General features: G+C 41.3%; 1 protein-coding gene across 5 annotated transcripts; it reads right to left on the bottom strand.

The window, feature by feature from the left end:
* Positions 1–12,181: 12,181 nt before the first annotated feature.
* LOC147431966 (uncharacterized) lies at positions 12,182–16,723 on the bottom strand. 5 transcript variants are annotated; one of them, XM_086491789.1, is made up of 6 exons: positions 16,071–16,723; positions 15,779–15,821; positions 14,735–14,830; positions 14,304–14,379; positions 14,161–14,217; positions 12,182–12,783 (listed from the first exon to the last, which is right to left on the bottom strand). In XM_086491789.1, exons 1-5 carry the CDS (start codon positions 16,715–16,717, stop codon positions 14,210–14,212), a joined length of 870 nt encoding a protein of 289 aa, XP_086347915.1. In that variant the 5' UTR covers positions 16,718–16,723; the 3' UTR covers positions 12,182–12,783; positions 14,161–14,209. The 5 variants fall into 5 exon arrangements, 4 of the variants coding, with proteins under 4 accessions (XP_086347915.1, XP_086347912.1, XP_086347914.1 ...); XR_015185484.1 differs by having other exon boundaries at positions 14,161–14,379; XM_086491786.1 differs by lacking the exon at positions 14,161–14,217.
* Between the last annotated feature and the right edge of the window lie 38 nt (positions 16,724–16,761).

A 16,761-nucleotide genomic window follows, 5' to 3' on the forward strand; every position in this document is an offset into this window, starting at 1 on the left:
TTCTCAAGAGTTTGCCCTAATTTTTATTTGGGATTCATAAGCCTGTAAGATTGAATCCAATGGCTCAAAAAAAGTACAGATCCACCCTCATCAGTAGATGTGCTTGAATTTCCTATTTCTTGAGTCTACTTTTTGATCCCATTCTTTTTTGCTTCTTCGTTTTGTTTCTTTACCAAAACTTTGGCTTTTCTTTCTCTCCAAGATTTTTGTTTACGTTTCTCGGTTCTTCAGGTTCTACTCTTGTGACAACATGCCAATTTCTATTTTTCCCTCATGCTTATGAGTGTTCAATGGGGTTTTTGAGGGAGGATTTAAGTTTTTTCCTTACAATATTTTATCGTAATAAACATGATCAAATTCTAGCTCTCTTAAGGAAATTGTTTAGTGTCAAGTTTGTGTACCTAAACTTACCAAAATTGGGTCCAAAAGGTTGGGTTTTAGCTTGATTGTGAAACCTCCTAATTTGCCAAAGAGTACCTCTAGGGCCTTGTTAAAGATAGAAAGCAACCATGTGATATAACCAACTATAACCACAACCTTTTGTTAAGTGTTCTTCTTACGTCATCCATTTTTGGATTTGTGATCGTTACAAGCTCAGATAGTTTCCATGTATTAGCCATATCACTTCCCCAGTGTTAACATGTTAAGATGATTTGTTGCAATAAGATAAGGTAACTAGCCAAAATTTGGGGGGGTACTATAAGAAAGCAATTACTTTCTTCATTTATTTTCTTCTTGCCCTCCTCCTAAATTTGGTTCATGAGAGAGAGAGAGAGAGAGAGAGAGAGAGAGAGAGAGAGAGAGAGATTTTTTGTTGTCTCCTCCTCATTGTGCACCCTCTACAACTCCAAGCATCCATAAGCGGCTCTCATGTGGCGTTCCTTGCCATAAGCTCTATCTAGTTGTAGTCTTCATTGCATGTGTTTTGAAGAAGCTTCTTCATCGTCTTTCTTCTCTTCTCCGGCTGTTTCACCACCACAAGCGCCTTTTCTAGAGCTTTTGTCCTCTTGTTAAGCCTTTGGTGAGTGATTTACTTGCTTGAAATTTGTATTTATGATAGCCAAGGAAATCCTTGCTTGACATGCACATACAATCCTCTTTGTATCACCTTCCCTACACACGTCTACATAGTCAATGCACATGTAGCCTACAAAGAAATGCATGTGCACAAACATAGATACATGCATGGATGGAGTTACTTTATAATTTGTGAATCACTTAATTCTCTTGTAAGCTAATAGAAAGGATTAAAATGAGTGAGCTGATTTGTCATTTTTTAAGGCTCTTTTGGGCTAGGTGTGGCACAATTTTAGATTTGTAACCAATCTATAAAGAATTATCCCAAGTTTGTCACAAGGACACCTAAAATGGCATTCGAGTCTAAGCTTTTGCATCTCACATGTGTAGGCTAATTCTGTAGCGTTGAGGAATTATCTAAATATTACAAATCCTATACTACCTTCCCGATCGCACTTGATAGATAATGGACCTTACAAAAACTACCCACAATGCTCATTCAACCATCTATTCTAGATTGCAAATTATGGTTTTGGGTTTATGTGCCCATTTAATTTATTTATTTATTCCAAAAAAGATTTTTTTTTCAAGGGCACAGACCCTAAGGTTAAACTACATCAGAGTAATACAAAGAATAAACCATAAATGGTACCACCAAAGATAAAAAATCCTAGGGCAATCTAGTATACAAGATTGCCTCAAATCAAGGCTAAGAATGAAGATTAAGTCTAGAAGACCTCCTAGCTTAGAAGTCTTTAGAGACTTCTCCTCACCAGACTTCTTAGCAATTTCTACCATAGAAGGAAAATGCTACTCATAAGCTGAATTTATGCCTTTGGAACTGCTGCTGATACCCAAATCAGTGCCCTAAGAATCAGGTGGCAGATCATGAAGCGGTGGCAAAGAAGTATCTGAAGATGGACTAGAAGTAGGAACTCTGTGGCTATATACAAGCTTTAGAGCCTCTGTCCCTCGAGCTTGTCATCTTCTTTTCTTCACTTCCTTTCTCCCAGCTATCTCTACGTCACTTATTTTCCTTAACACTACCATCTTCCAATCTCCCATTTGCATGAAGTGCCTCTTGTTCTGATGCATGTTGCCTCTGATTAGGAGATATCTTGTGATGGGTACAAGCTACAACAACATGGCCTTTCTTGCCACAAACAAAGCAGTGACCAAGAACACCAATGAAGAAAACTCTTTGCAAAATTTCTCCCCTAGGGATAGTCGGCAGAGAATATTTTGGAAGAAGTCCTGGGAATCTAGTTGTCACTGTAGTTCCACCCTCAAGTCCATTGAAATGCATTCCTTGTGTCCATCTAGTGAGAAAACCTATAGCAAAATAATAGTCCACAGGGCTTTGTGCTAAGACCTCCATGGCTTAATCTGTAGACTCAAATTGCACCTTGAAGAAGCCTCTCCTAAGAGGGGAGACATTCACAATCTTGAAATTGAAATGTAAGAGCAAAGCTTGAAAATAATCCTTCAATAACCTGGTTGAACATGTAGTTCCCACCACTTTACAAGCCACTTCAGGCTCACAATAGATTCGTGAATAGCACATAAGGTGTCAAAAGAGAGACAAACATCAAGTGCAGAAGCAAAAAGGGGGGGGGGGGGGGGGGGGGGGGGGGGGGGGGGTTTGGAGGGCCTCTAATGGGTCTCCTGAAAAGGTTCCTAGAAGAGGAACATCCAACTTTGCTGCATTCTTCTCTTACATGACCTTCAAGCTTTCCATGTCCAAATAGTCCACACCCACAAAGTGATGGGTGCAGGCAAGCGGCGGCGGGGTGGGGGGGGGGGGGGGGGGCGGGCACGATAGAGTGTTGGGGGAGTAGGGAAGGAAGGCGGGATTTGGGGGGAGGGGGCACTGCTTTACCTTACCAAGCTAGCCCACTTATATGTCATAAGTTAGAATAGAACAAATTGCATTAATTTTGACCACTTGTAGGTGGAATACAAGTGGAAACGGACTCTAATTGTGACATGGGGTGATGCATGTTGTAGTCTGATGAGTCATGCATGTATGATGATGTTGTGCATGAGTTCAACACTCATCAAATGCCTTCATGCATGTTACATGTGCATGAAGATAGTCTTGCATGGAAATACATACATCATTGAAAAGTGATGCATGCCTTGCATGAGTACGCTCAATTATGCATGGCATATGTGTAATGTGTGCAAGGAATTGAGCATTGTAGAGACTTGAACGCAAGTTAGAATGCATATGTAGATTGCCCATAAATGGCGGGTATGAATGATACATGCTCATCCAAAGCATGTGTGTGTGTCATATGTAAGTATGATAGACTTGGGTAGAGCATGTATAAGTGAGTGAATTTTCCATTTCATATGTGTAATGTGTGCAAGGAATTGAACATTGTAGAGACTTGAACGCAAGTTAGAAGGTATATGTAGACTTCCCATTAATGGAGTGTATGAATGATACATGCTCATCCAAAGCATGTGTGTGTGTCATATGGAAGTATGATAGACTAAGGTAAAGCATGTATAAGTGAGTGAATTTCCCATGGTATGTGTGTGTATGAAGAAGGTTGACATGAAGATAAGGAATGACTTATGGGAGCAAGTGTAAATTGTATGTGATGTTTATTCAAATGTGGGGGTCTATGCCAATTTCTAGTGTATCATGCATGATAGGTGAATGACTAGTACCATAGAACACTATGAGCCAAATTGAAAATACGGTTTTTATGGTTCATCTAGTGCTTAGGTACAACCTTTATATTGCCAATGTTTTTAGGTACTATATTTGCATCTATAAAGCCATTATGCAGTCAAATGTACTATAGAATATTAAGGGTATGTGTGCCATACCACTCTTATGATGAGAAGATTAGGCATTAAAGAGGGATCGTGTATCATCTCTAGGTGTGTACATTCATAGGCATGATGTGGCTCAAGTGATTATGACTATAGGGGATTAAGTAAGTGATTGTATAGATTATTGTGGGAGAAGGCTTAGAAAGGGCTAAGATGGGAAGATAGAGACTGCACCATGATTAATGACCAATGCTTATTATTTGGAAAAGAATGTTTACCATTGTCTTGAGATGCATTGAATAGTTGATGTGTTATGTTTCCCTGTAGCTTCAGTTTAGTAAGAGGTAAATGATCAACCGACACTCCTACATCACTAAGTGTATGTAGGGGATGGACTATGAAATAAGTTTATCTAGACCAATCTTGCCCTCACTCACTTAGTATGGGGAGGTCTAGTGCAAGGTAATGTGAAAATCCTTACCCACATGCCCGTGTTATGCCCAAATCCGTTGGTTAGGCTTAATTCATACCATTGGCAATAGTGTGAATCCGGTTTTGGCTTGGAACCATGGAGGGAATCAAAGTGATTGGTTGAGCATTGCGTCAGCCAAGGGTGTCTAGCTTGCTTTCTTAAATGTGGGTCTCTTAGTCTGTAGTGTGGGTGGGTGTGATTAGTTCATTTTATGCTTATGTACGGTCATTATACTACTAACTTTTTGCCATGATATGGGCCATGATTAGGCCAATGAAACCATAGTTTTTTATTTCATATGTAAAGCCATTATGCAGTCAAATTGTTGTAGAATGTTATGTGTATGTGTGCCATACTGCACTTATGATGATAATAGTATGCATTGAAGAGGGATAGTATATATGCTTTATGTGTATTCATTCATATGCATGATGAGTGACTAAGCTTAAGTAAGTGATTTTATAGATGACTGTAAGTCAAGGCTTATGAAGACTCAAGATGGGAGGATAGAGACCTCACCATGACCAAATGACCAACGCTTGCTATCTGGAAAAGAATGTTTACCTTTGTCTTCAGATGCCCTAAAAAGCTTGTATGTTATGTCTTCTTGCAGCTTCAATTTGGCTAGAGGTGAATGATCAACCTACAATAGTTAATGGATGTTTGGGTCCATGGGCCAATGTTGCTGATTGTACATAGGGGATGGACCATTGAACAAGTTTGAGCTAGATCGATCCCAAATTTACTCACTTGGTATGGCAAGGTCTAGTACAAGAAGTTGTCGCAATCGTTCACACCCACAAGTGTTGCACATCAAAGGAAGCATTGCACCCAAATTTGTTGGTTGAGAGTGATTTATATCATTGGTAGATAGCTTGGGAGCATGGATGAAGGCAAAGCAATTGGTTGAGCATTCCACAGACCAAGGATGTCTAGCTCACTTCCTTAGAAGTTGGATTTTTTTTTTCCATAGTGTGAGTTGGCAGTTGGGTGGACCAGTCAATCTCGCATGCACAATTCAAATAAGTAGAATTTGGTTTTATTTTGCAGTGATATTAAGTTGTGTTAGAGATGTTTGTCATTGAAAGAACTTTTCATAGATAGAAAACTATGTCGGGCACAAGGATCACCTCCCTTTAGTTGTGTGCACTTCTTGTTTGTTCGTCAAATGTTATTATTGTCAAATGTTGTATTTATAAAATAGAACCCAAGGGGAGGGATCTCTTAGCTAGTAGGAGAGTTAGCTTCTATGGAAGACCTTATGCTTAGAAATGCATTATTGCACGCATCAACGCATGCTAGTGTTGGAATTAGGGTTGCAGAGAAACACACACAGCTTGGAGAAGACGAAGGAAGCTCAAGGCACACAATAGAGAGTGTGTTACTTAGTGTGCAATGGAAAGATAGATAGCCCTAGAGTGACGGGCGTATATACAATGCTCGGGGGAAAAAACCTCCTAAAGAGGGAAAAAATGCCCCGGCGGTCCTAGTGTGTTCACACACATCACTACCACATGTATATGGTAACAAATCCCCCCTGGAGTGATGCGGTGAATGAGAGCTGGCACATGAGTAAAGGGAAGTTCCATGCCCTGAGGACATGATCAGTCCACAAAGGGGAGTAAGCCCAAAGCTTTGCGGAAAGCTTCAAGCTTCTCACGAGACAATGCCTTTGTGAAAAGATCTGCAAGGTTGTCCTGTGTTGGCACATAAGCCAAGCTGACCTCTCTTGCTGAGAGCCTTTGCCTGACATAATGGTAATGCACCTCAATGTGCATTGTGCGAGCATGAAAAACTGGGTTCCTCGCAACTGCCAATGCGCTCTGACTGTCAGTGTAGATAGTGTTGGCAGTGTCCTGTCCAACACCCAAATCAGCCATAAGGTGTCTGAGCCATACACACTCAACCTTAGTTGTGAAGACTGCCCTGTACTCAGCCTCACAACTCGAAGTGGCCACAGTAGGTTGCTTCTTGCTCAACCATGATATACATGAACTACCAAGCATGAAACAAAAACCACTTGTGGACACTCGCGTGTCAAAACAACCAGCCCAATCTGAGTCCGAAAAAGCATGTAAGTCTGGCGGCAATGATCCCCCCTTGGGATAAAACAAGCCAAGATGTAAAGTGCCACTAAGGTAGTGGAAAATCCTCTTGACATCTTGCCAATGCTTAGACCCTGGGCTATGCATAAATCTGATGACCTGTGAGACTGCAAACTGAATATCCAGCCTCGTGTTGCATACATAAATGAGGCAGCCAACAACAGTTTGGTAAAGAGTGACATCAGCAGGATCGCCAGCATCATGTAGACTCAACTTCAAACCTGTTTCCATGGGAGTGGCAATAGGTTTGCAATCCTCAAGTCCAAACTTACATAGCAATGTCTGTATGTAACTTTTCTGACACAAGGCAATACCACCATCACACTGCTTAAACTGTATACCCAAGTAATGATGCAACAGCCCCAAATCTTTCATCTTGAAAGTAGCATTCAAATCAGCCTTAAATTCAGCAATATGTCTCTCATTTGGTCCATTGATCAGCAAATCATCAACATAAAGAACCACAATGAGAAATACATCACCCTCACTCTTTACATACAATGTGCTTTCTGTTGGAATGTTACGAAAGCCTCGTTTAACCAAATGAGTGTCAGCTTTCTCATACCAAGCACGAGGAGATTGCTTCAACCCATACAAAGCCTTCTTACATTTGCACACTTTGTCCTCTTGTCCTTTTATGACAAAACCGCGAGGCTGCGTTACATAAACTTCCTCAAATATGTCACCATTCAAGAAACCAGTAACAATGTCTGATTGCTGTCCATCCCAACTAAAATGAGCTGCCAATGCACATAGAAAACGTACAGTAGTCATATGACAAGTGGCAACAAAAGTGTCTTCATAATATATGCCTTTTTGTTGTGCATAACCTTTTGCAACAAGTCGAGCCTTATGGCGATCGATCTCACCATCCGGCTTGCGTTTTAACTTGTAAACCCACTTCGTACCAATGGTCTTTTTTCCAGGAGGCAAATCACATAAAGTCCATGTGTCATTTTCTATAAGTGCATCATATTCTGATTGCATGGCAGCCATCCAATTTTCTGAATTTTGTGCTTCATCAAAAGACAGAGGCTCCTCAACATCATGTAAGCTAGACACAGCCAAAGCATAACAATTTGATGCATAAGATGCATGGCGAGAGCCTGAACGAGTACGACTAGACAAAGGTGCATCCAATTTACTGTCACGCAAAGTGTGCACCAGCCATTTTGGCATACCTCTAGCCTGCTCATTTTCAGCCCTTTCCTCATCAAGTACATCATGTACATCTGCATCAGTAATAGGCTGATCTAAAACATTTTCAGAAACCCCCATAGGATGTACATTTGCCTCATTGGAACTTACATTCGTATTTCCACCACTGAAAAGAGGCAACAAAGTGTCATAAATGTCCTGTGAGCTTACATTACTGTCTCTAGTACATGACAACAAGGGCTGAATAGAATCTTCCACAAACACTACATCCCGAGAAACCAAAATACGTTTTTTTTGCGGATGATACAACCTGTAACCTTTGCTTTCAGCACTATAAGCAACAAAAATACATTTGATAGCCTTATCATCCAATTTTCTGCGCTGCACTTGTGGCACCAAAGCATATGCCAAACAGCCAAAAACACGCATGTGCTCAATAGAAGGCTTTCTATCATGCCATGCTTCATATGGAGTAATAGACTGCAAAGCTTTCGTAGGACACCTATTAAGTACATAAGTGGCACACATGATGGCCTCAAGCCAAAAAAAATGCGGTAAAGCTTGACTTTTGACCATACATCATGCCATTTCCACCAGTGACCTGCTTTTCCTCTCAGCAACACCATTTTGCTGAGGTGTATAAGGAACTGTACATTGGATCCCACGACTAGCCAGAAATGCATTAAATTCATGACATATACTCCCCCCCTCGATCGGAACGGAGGGTGCCCATAGTACATTTCGAGACATTTTCAGCCATAGCCAGAAATTGTTTGAACCACATAAAAACTTCGGAATTTGCTTTAAGCGGAAATACCCATGCATGCCTATGATTGAGTAGATGCCAGAAATCTTACACGTTTTAATTGATGGTGTTGCGGCTGCTCACTCAGCTGGTATAGTGCAATTGCCCAAGGACGGAGTTTGCATGGGCCCACAAACATCACTATGCACAAGTTGCAATTGGCATGTGGCGCGGACTGAACCATCCTTTGGAAACTTAGAACGCTGCATCTTACCCAAAATACAGCCTTCACAAACATGTTTGACAGGTGCTTCAAGAAGCGGCAAAGAAGCAACCATATCAGATTTCTGCAAACGTAGCAAACTGGCAAAATTCAGATGACCAAAACGTGCATGCCAAAGTTTTGCATCTGAAATAGCCCTTGAAACTGCCACAGCATTTGCAAAATTTTGTCCACACTTGTCATACAAAGTGAGCTTATACAGCCCACGGCACAAAAGGCCAGATGCAACAATTTCATCACCAAAACTGAGATCATGAACTGTACATCTGTCATCCACAAATTTGACTACAAGTCCAAGTCTAGCAAGTGCGGATACAGACAAGAGATTCTTCTTGATCCCAGGTACATAAAGTGCATCAACAAGTCTGAAGGAACTGCCATTAGCAGCAATGAGCACAATCTTTCCAACTCCCTAAACTGGATAAGAGGCGTTGTTGGCACAAGTGACTGAATTCCCATGAGGGACAGACTCGAGAGAGGTAAACAATTCACGATGTGAGGTAATGTGCTTTGTAGCACCACTATCGAAGTACCACACATGTGAATCTGCAGCAACAGACAAGCATGCATCATGGATAGCAGGATTGTAAGTACACTCTGCACTAAAAGCCCATTCTGCATCAACATCAGCATTATAGTCTCCTTTCACAGAAGACTCAACAATGGCTGCATTTGTAGTGGAACCAGCATTTGCAGTGGAACCACCCTCTTTCTTCTTGGCCTCTTTGGCCTTCAACTTAGGACACGACTTGATCAAGTGATCATTTGCTTTACAATAATGGAAACGCATCTTCTTTTTGCCCTTATCACCAGAATTTCCAGACGAATTGCGGCCAGCAGAAGCATTAGGAACAGAATTTTTGCCACTCGCAACAGAACCATAAGAAGTGTCTGCATTACTGTTACCACCCTTTCTTTGAGAAGCAATAAAAGCATGTTCAACTGCATGCTGCCTAGTCCTGTTTTTTCTAGAAAGTGACTCTTGCAACAGCAATGTGCATAATGCATCAAACTTTACAGCTTCAGGATTTCCTTGGGTCATCGGTCTCCAAGTACTAGCAAAAGTCTGGTAGGAATCTGGTAAGGCATCAAGAACAGTCTGCACAAGGGAACTGTCTGAAATGACTTCACCTGCAGAAATAAGTTGCTCATTGATATCCTTGACACTAGCAAGGAAAGTGTCCATATCACCTTCCTCATGCATAATCTTTGACTCCATCTCCTTACGCAGCAAAGCAATTTTAGCCTCATTGCGGCTTGCATAAAGACCTGCAAAAATATCCCAAGCCTGTTTTGTAGATTTTGTTGAACGGATGTGAGGAACAATGGTGCGCTTCACAGATAACGCAATCAATGCATGAGCCTGCGTATCCTTAACATCCCAACGAGCTTGTTCTGCCGTAGGCAAAACAACTCTAACAGCAGCAATCCTTGCAGCAAGACCTGCAATATCCTCAACATCGCCTACATCCTCAGAACCAGGGCGTACATCAATGCCCTGCACAATGTTCCAGACGCCCTTTGACACAAGAACATGTTGCATCATATAAGCCCACATAGGGTAGTTGTCCCCATCCAACCTGTCCTCAGCAACAAACATCTTGAACACATCTGTGTTGTTGTTGTCAGCCATCTTAAATGCCGCACCTGATGTGAAAATTGCCCGAAAATAGGAGAAACGGAGCGGGAACAACACGTGCTATATAGCACAAACCGTAGAAGACTATAAGGCACCTGTTATGCAGAAAAAAACACTGACAAAAATTTTGCACAAAATGACGAAATAGCCTGTGCAGTACTGCCTGTAGTGGAAACGAAGGCCGAAATGAGCCCAAATCAAAATTCTGAGCAGACCAAGCTCTTAGAGCTGCCCCAAAATATTGGTCGACCTGCGAACGCTTGCCAAAGCTCACTAAAATCAAAGAAAGTGAGCAGGCGTGTGCTGGAGCAACTGGCGACTAAGCCCGGGAGGACGTGACCTGCTCTGATACCAATTGTTGGAATTAGGGTTGTAGAGAAACACACACAGCTTGGAGAAGATGAAGGAAGCTCAAGGCACACAATAGAGAGTGTGTTACTTAGTGTGCAATGGAAAGATAGATAGCCCTAGAGTGATGGGCGTATATACAATACTCGGGGGGAAAAACCTCCTAAAGAGGAAAAAAATACCCCAGCGGTCCTAGTGTGTTCACACACATCACTACCACATGTATCTGGTAACAGCTAGTTTTGAAAGAACGTATGTTTGTTTGATTAAGAGAGTTAAAAGAGGAGAATTGTCCTCATATGAGAACTTGTATTGCAAGCCTTATTTGAAAGCTTGGGGTGGTCACCTATAGAGATTGTGCCTATCACACGAGTTCAACTGAAGGACTTTAAATTCCCTAAAATATATAGAAAAGATTTATAGAAGGTTTCTTTTTTCCAAATCTTAATAAAAATATAGATTTCATCACAAAGTGTTCATTATATTCATTCATAGATAAGGGTTTTTTAAAAATGTCACAAAGAGACGGGATATAGTAGTTTTACAAAGCCAACACACCCCCCCCCCCCCCCCCCCCCCCAAGATTGAAAGAATGCATGTAGTTTTAGGCCCTTAGAGTAGCCTCTATGGTTTTCAACCATAGATTTTAACCTTAGACATGAAGCACTAGATGTGGTTCACACCACAAATGCGAAGACTTTTATGAGAAGATATGTGAAACGGTCTTTCTTGATGACTTGCAATCTCAATGTTGAATAGTGAAAGGAGCCTTCACATTGAAGAAGGAAGGCACTTATCAAACGTGACATTCACATCAAAATAGTCAAGCAAGGGTGAAAGTTGGTCTTAAAAACTACCATTTATGAAGTTGCGCTTAGCTTCAATCTATAAAACCATAATAAGAAAGGACCAATTAAATGATTTGGCTTATCCACTCGTAGGAGGCCTAAAACAATGAGAGGTTTTCTTAAGAGAAGAGCCTTACTCTTGGGCATTATAACCAACCAAATGGAGCCAATGGGAGTACAATAAGAGAATAAAAAACCTAGAATTATGATGGGGAATATGGGAGCTTGATGTTATAAGACGTCCTATCTAAAAGTAGTGAAGTTGTAAATAAATTATTTTAAATATTTGTTTTTTTATGGATTGATTTCAAGTTACAATGGTTGATGTATTTCTTTTTTTTGAGGTTGTGCTCACCCTAACTTGTAATTTTCACTAATGTTTGTGTAAATGTTTCAATTGTAGCCATGAAATTGATTTGCAACCTAGCTGCCTGTAATAAGTAGTAGCACAAATCGAGTTATACACACTTCCAAACATGAAACTATCAAGGATAGAAACGTGCCTACCATGAAACTTTGGTTGCTTAACTTTGGCTGAAGCAACCAAAGTTTTTGAAGGGAGTGAGTATTGGAATTATAACAAAGATCCTTGAAGTGGCCACAAGAGATTATAGCTACAAGGTGATACATGGTCTACATCAACTCAACAAGTTTATTTTAAAACCACTTGAGTTGAAAATGTAAGACAAACAAAAGCTCTCATGCTAAATTAGCAGTTTGGATTTTGCCCATTAGTCAAAGATAGACAAAGACTAGAGTCTACATGACTTTATTAGCATAGAACAAAAACAATTCTTTAAGACATTTGGTTATATCGCAAAACACAATGTTGCAGGTAATGAGGTTACCTATGACACTTTTCAAAAACCAAGATAGTGTGCAAACACTATGGAGTCCTAGATTGCTGCATACCCAAGCATCTCCATATACAAGGAGCAAGCTGTCATGAGGTACCAATATAAAGATACCTACAATTACATGAATCTTGATGCCTCATGGGACATCATTGACAAAGAGGTTCTTGTGCTTCTGTCCTCTTGATACTGCATGCCTCAAAGGGGTGAGCCGATCAAGGGACGCAAGGAGTATCAAAAAACATCTAGCAAACAATTTAGTTCCAAATAGGGAAGTTTCCATAAGTACACCGAACTCAAACTAGAAGAATAGGTAGAATAAACTTGACACAAACTTTTTGGGTTTTATACTTTAGGAAATGTAGAATTGAACTTTCAACAATATGTCCCACATCTCTCCTCCTTATGTAAAGTTGTAACATCTCTCCTTATGTGAAGTTGTTCTGATGCAAATCCGCTCTCTCCCCAATTGCACTATGATATATTATGTTGCTCCAAAATTGTACAAACCTTGGTAAGATTTTGCACTGACAACAAAAAATCAAGAGGAGGTATGGCTTAGATGACGAGGCTAACCACATACGGAATTATATAAAAGAAGAGAATGCACATTCACTTTGTGTACACAACCACTCTACTAAGGAACCAACCCATCCATGGAGACTATTCTTGGCTCTATCAAAGCAACTTCTTAAGCTAAAATCAACCAATGTTCTATGGATTTTGCAAGAGTGTAGTCTTTTTAAGTTTTCACAAGTACCACGGTACATGTGGGGCATTCTACTACTTCAATACTAATGCATTTTTTCATCAAGCTGGGTGGATTGTACACCACAATCTTTGTTGCAATAATTACTTTAAACAAGTACAACAAGCCCACGAGGCCAACTGATTTCTCTTGCATGTATCAAGCTACATCAAGGACACAAAGAGTACTTCTCTTCAATCACCATTTAGAGACTTGAGCAAACGTCAACTTTAAGATAGATAAAGAGGATGACATCCTTGACAGAGAACTCTATCAAGAATATGATTCTTTAGGCACAAGTCCGGTGAAAAGTTGTTGACCTACTCAAAGGCTTATTGTCGGTTATAAGAATTACAAGATGAGGATGATCAACATCTTTGTGCTGCTACATGTAGTGGCTATAAAATATGCCCAAAGCTAAACTTCTTAGTCACTAGGGGCCTTTGCGGCAAGACGGCAAGTCAACTTATGAAGGCAGTATTATCAGTAAAAAGTCGCTATTATGACCTTACCAAAGTCAAAGCCACCCTTTACAAGCAGCAAGACTAATGTCATGAGGGGACTTCTCCCAACGGAAAGAAGCTTTCCCATAATGCACCGCATAACATCGACCCACAAGACAAACCATACTAGCCATCACCTTTCTGAGAATGTACAGCAGAGTGCAGACGAGAAGAACTACAACCCACAGCATAGCCTCACAAAAAGGAGCAACCAAAATGCACCTGAATGGCGCACTGTCCCACATATGAGCTTCAACCATGCTTTGATAATACCAGTAAACACCAACTACTGAAGGAGGAGTTGCGAGCATGCTCACACGTAGACAATATGTTGACTCCGCAAAAATTAGCATCTACATTGACAGTACACAAGGCCTCAGCCCATGTAGTCATGACAGGTCCCCCAGAGGCCAGCAAGTGGAAACTTGGTCAAGGAGCTATCACCTGGGACAAAGTAAAGCATGCCTCTTTCGACTGCCTTTGAGGAGAAGCAAGACAGCTTGCAGATGGGAACGCAATAGGGAGAGGTCTTGCATGATGGAAACCATATGAGAGAGAGAGAGAGAGAGAGAGAGAGAGAGAGAGAAAATAGGGTCCTATGGCACATGGGTCGGTACAACACCATGCTTTGAAGTCAAACCCCACTAATTTACCTGCATAGGCAACTCAGAATAGCTGCCACCTCTGATTTCTCCAGCAGCATCAAGTTTCTGCCTCACATGAATGAAGCAAACATCGTCCATATTCAAATTTCAAAAACTCAAAACAGTTCAGTCGCAGCTCAAAAGAAAAGCACCTTGCTGGTGCTGTTTTTCTTCACTGCTTGATACCTCTTTCAGCTCCTGCTCCTTTTGTATATGCTTTGATTCCACCTTTGAAACCAAAAGAAATAAAGCCTCCTCTCTCTCTCTCCCTCTCTCAAGTGTATGTGTGTGTGTGTCTCACACACACACACACACACACACACACATACACATGATGTCTGTACAAAGATGATAAATGAATGCACATGCATCCGGTATTCATAGACGCACGCACACATCGTGCATGCCTACAGACATAAAACACGCATGCCTCCATACATGCTTGTCTATCTCTTTTGCATTGCTTTCAAAGAAAGCAGTACATCGCCATGATATCAAAGCCATGCAGCTAAAAGAAAGTAGATGAAACTGTACACATAACTGCAGTAACGAATGCCAGCTGAGAAAACACAAGTAATCAAACCTTTTGAGGGGGATCGTTCTTAGAAGCAGCCCGAACGTCAGTATCCAATGCTCCTTTTGAATCTTTGCCTTTTTCAGGCAGCTCTCTAATATTCCCCTGAACATAGGTGGAACCACTCAAAAGAATCATGGAGTGGAAGATGTGTAGGCATAGCAATACGAGCAATGCTTGAGAGGAGTAAACATCAAACTTTAGCGCAAATAATATTAATTCCCCATCTTCTGCTCACGAAATACAGGTTTGCCACGCCTAATTTCTTGGGCAGCACCAGTCTAGAGCCACCTGAGGGCAAGAGTGTAGGAGTCAAGATTCAGTGCTGCAAAATCTGTAGATTGTACGTAATACGGAGTCATGACTCATTATTGCATAAAACACTGCACAGAGTAGCAAGTGCTGCAAATGGGCTAGCTACTGAACATTGCATACTGGACATTGGTCACTCACGAGTCACTATGCAAAGTCACAAGGTAGTAGCCTGTAGGTACAACTCGCGAGGAGTTAGGACTGAGAAGTCAGAATTTAGTCTACTAACTCTGAAACCTGCGCAACCGTGACTCTAGTCTCTGCATCGGTTATCTTAATTTAATCCTTGCAACAAGGAGAATGAGAACACCCCATGGAGATTGAATTGGTCCTAAAAGTTCTCAACGAGGAGCTTTGTTGAATTTGGACTGACCGAGTCCCATGAGCTCTACCGGCTTTTTGCACGTCGTGAGTCATAAGACACCAGGCAAGAAGTGGCTTTGGCATAAATGTCAGTGCTCGGAGTTGACTTCTTACAAAGAAGTCGTAGTCTAAGTGTGTGATCACACAAGTTGTCGTTCAAAAAGTGAAGGGTTTTGAGAAATCCTAAACTGTTCTTCTCAACTGTGAGACAACAAAGAAACAACCCTTCACTTTTTTAACCAGAAACATAGAAACAAGTTGTGAGAATCCTAAACTGTTCTTCTCAACTGTTTTTGGCGAAGGGTGGATGTGCCAATGTTGCATGCATAACAAAGGACTAGGCGGAAAACAATCAATGAGAATAAAAATGTTGCTCACATTTTCGTGCTTTTCCTTCCTGCATACGAGAGATGACCTGAGGCTGTAACAACAGACACACAAATTCAGAATAAATTGCTCAACTTTCTCAAGCAAGAAAACCCTCTCATACTCCATGAATATCTGAATACAAGCTCTTTAGAGCACTACTACATAGGATAAAATCTCACACAGCCATATTAGATAACTAATATTCATCTAGTTCCGCAAAAAAGTTTCAAAGCAACAATTATGATCCCCACTTACAACCCGTAATCATCACGGAGTTCATAAGAAGAGGTGGAGAATTTACCTTTGTTTTCTAGCACACCACTCCTCCTCCGCCTCTTGCATCTCTCTCAGCATCTCCATGATTATCTCCTTGATCCACTTGAGGACTTCGTCCCCCACGAATATGTGGAGCAACCCCTCCACTAGCTTGATAGTCCCACTGGAGAGCGGATCCTTGCTAGAAAGCTTATACATGCTGCCATCCCATGTGTGCTCCTCGTGGTCAATGTAGTAGAAACCAACTACATAGTCCCCATCGGGGATGTTGCTCAAGTAATACCTTTCATGTGCTCTAGCTAGTAGTTTCTGCAACCGTTGTCGAGTTATCGGAGCCTTCTTGTTGACTGCTTCCGACGCCCCCTTTTTCCTAAACCAATCAAATGTGTTCTTTTGTTGGGCTTCGAACCTTTTCAAGCTATCATCTGTTATGGCGTTGTCTTTGAGGGTGATGACCCCAAAGGGATCCACCATCCCCCCTCTCCATTCCCTGTCAGCGACACAGAGGCCGTAAAAGGGCCTCACAAAGCCCTTGTAAATAGTGTCTCTCACTACTTGTACAGCATACATCCCTAGTTGGAAGGCAAATTTTTCCAGCCACATCTTCGCCAATGTCGATGAGACAAAGACTTTTCCAGTTGAGGCTATCATGCCGTGCTGCCTCCACAACATCCTCAAAGTCCACCTTTGTGCCCCACGCTTCCATCTCTTCTTGT

Source organism: Adiantum capillus-veneris, chromosome 20, assembly GCF_014529385.1.
Source record: "Adiantum capillus-veneris isolate H3 chromosome 20, ASM1452938v2, whole genome shotgun sequence".
NCBI lineage: Eukaryota > Viridiplantae > Streptophyta > Polypodiopsida > Polypodiales > Pteridaceae > Adiantum > Adiantum capillus-veneris.

Bases quoted from the DNA above. Each gene is read 5' to 3' on its own strand.
- LOC147431966 (XM_086491786.1), bottom strand. From the start codon at position 16,717: ATGTTGTGGAGGCAGCACGGCATGATAGCCTCAACTGGAAAAGTCTTT. The intron at 15,822-16,070 runs GTAAATTCTCCA...CTGTTGTTACAG, and splicing joins TGGTGTGCTAGAAAACAAAG to CCTCAGGTCATCTCTCGTAT. The intron at 14,380-14,734 runs GTTTGATTACTT...TTGGTTTCAAAG, and splicing joins AGAACGATCCCCCTCAAAAG to GTGGAATCAAAGCATATACA.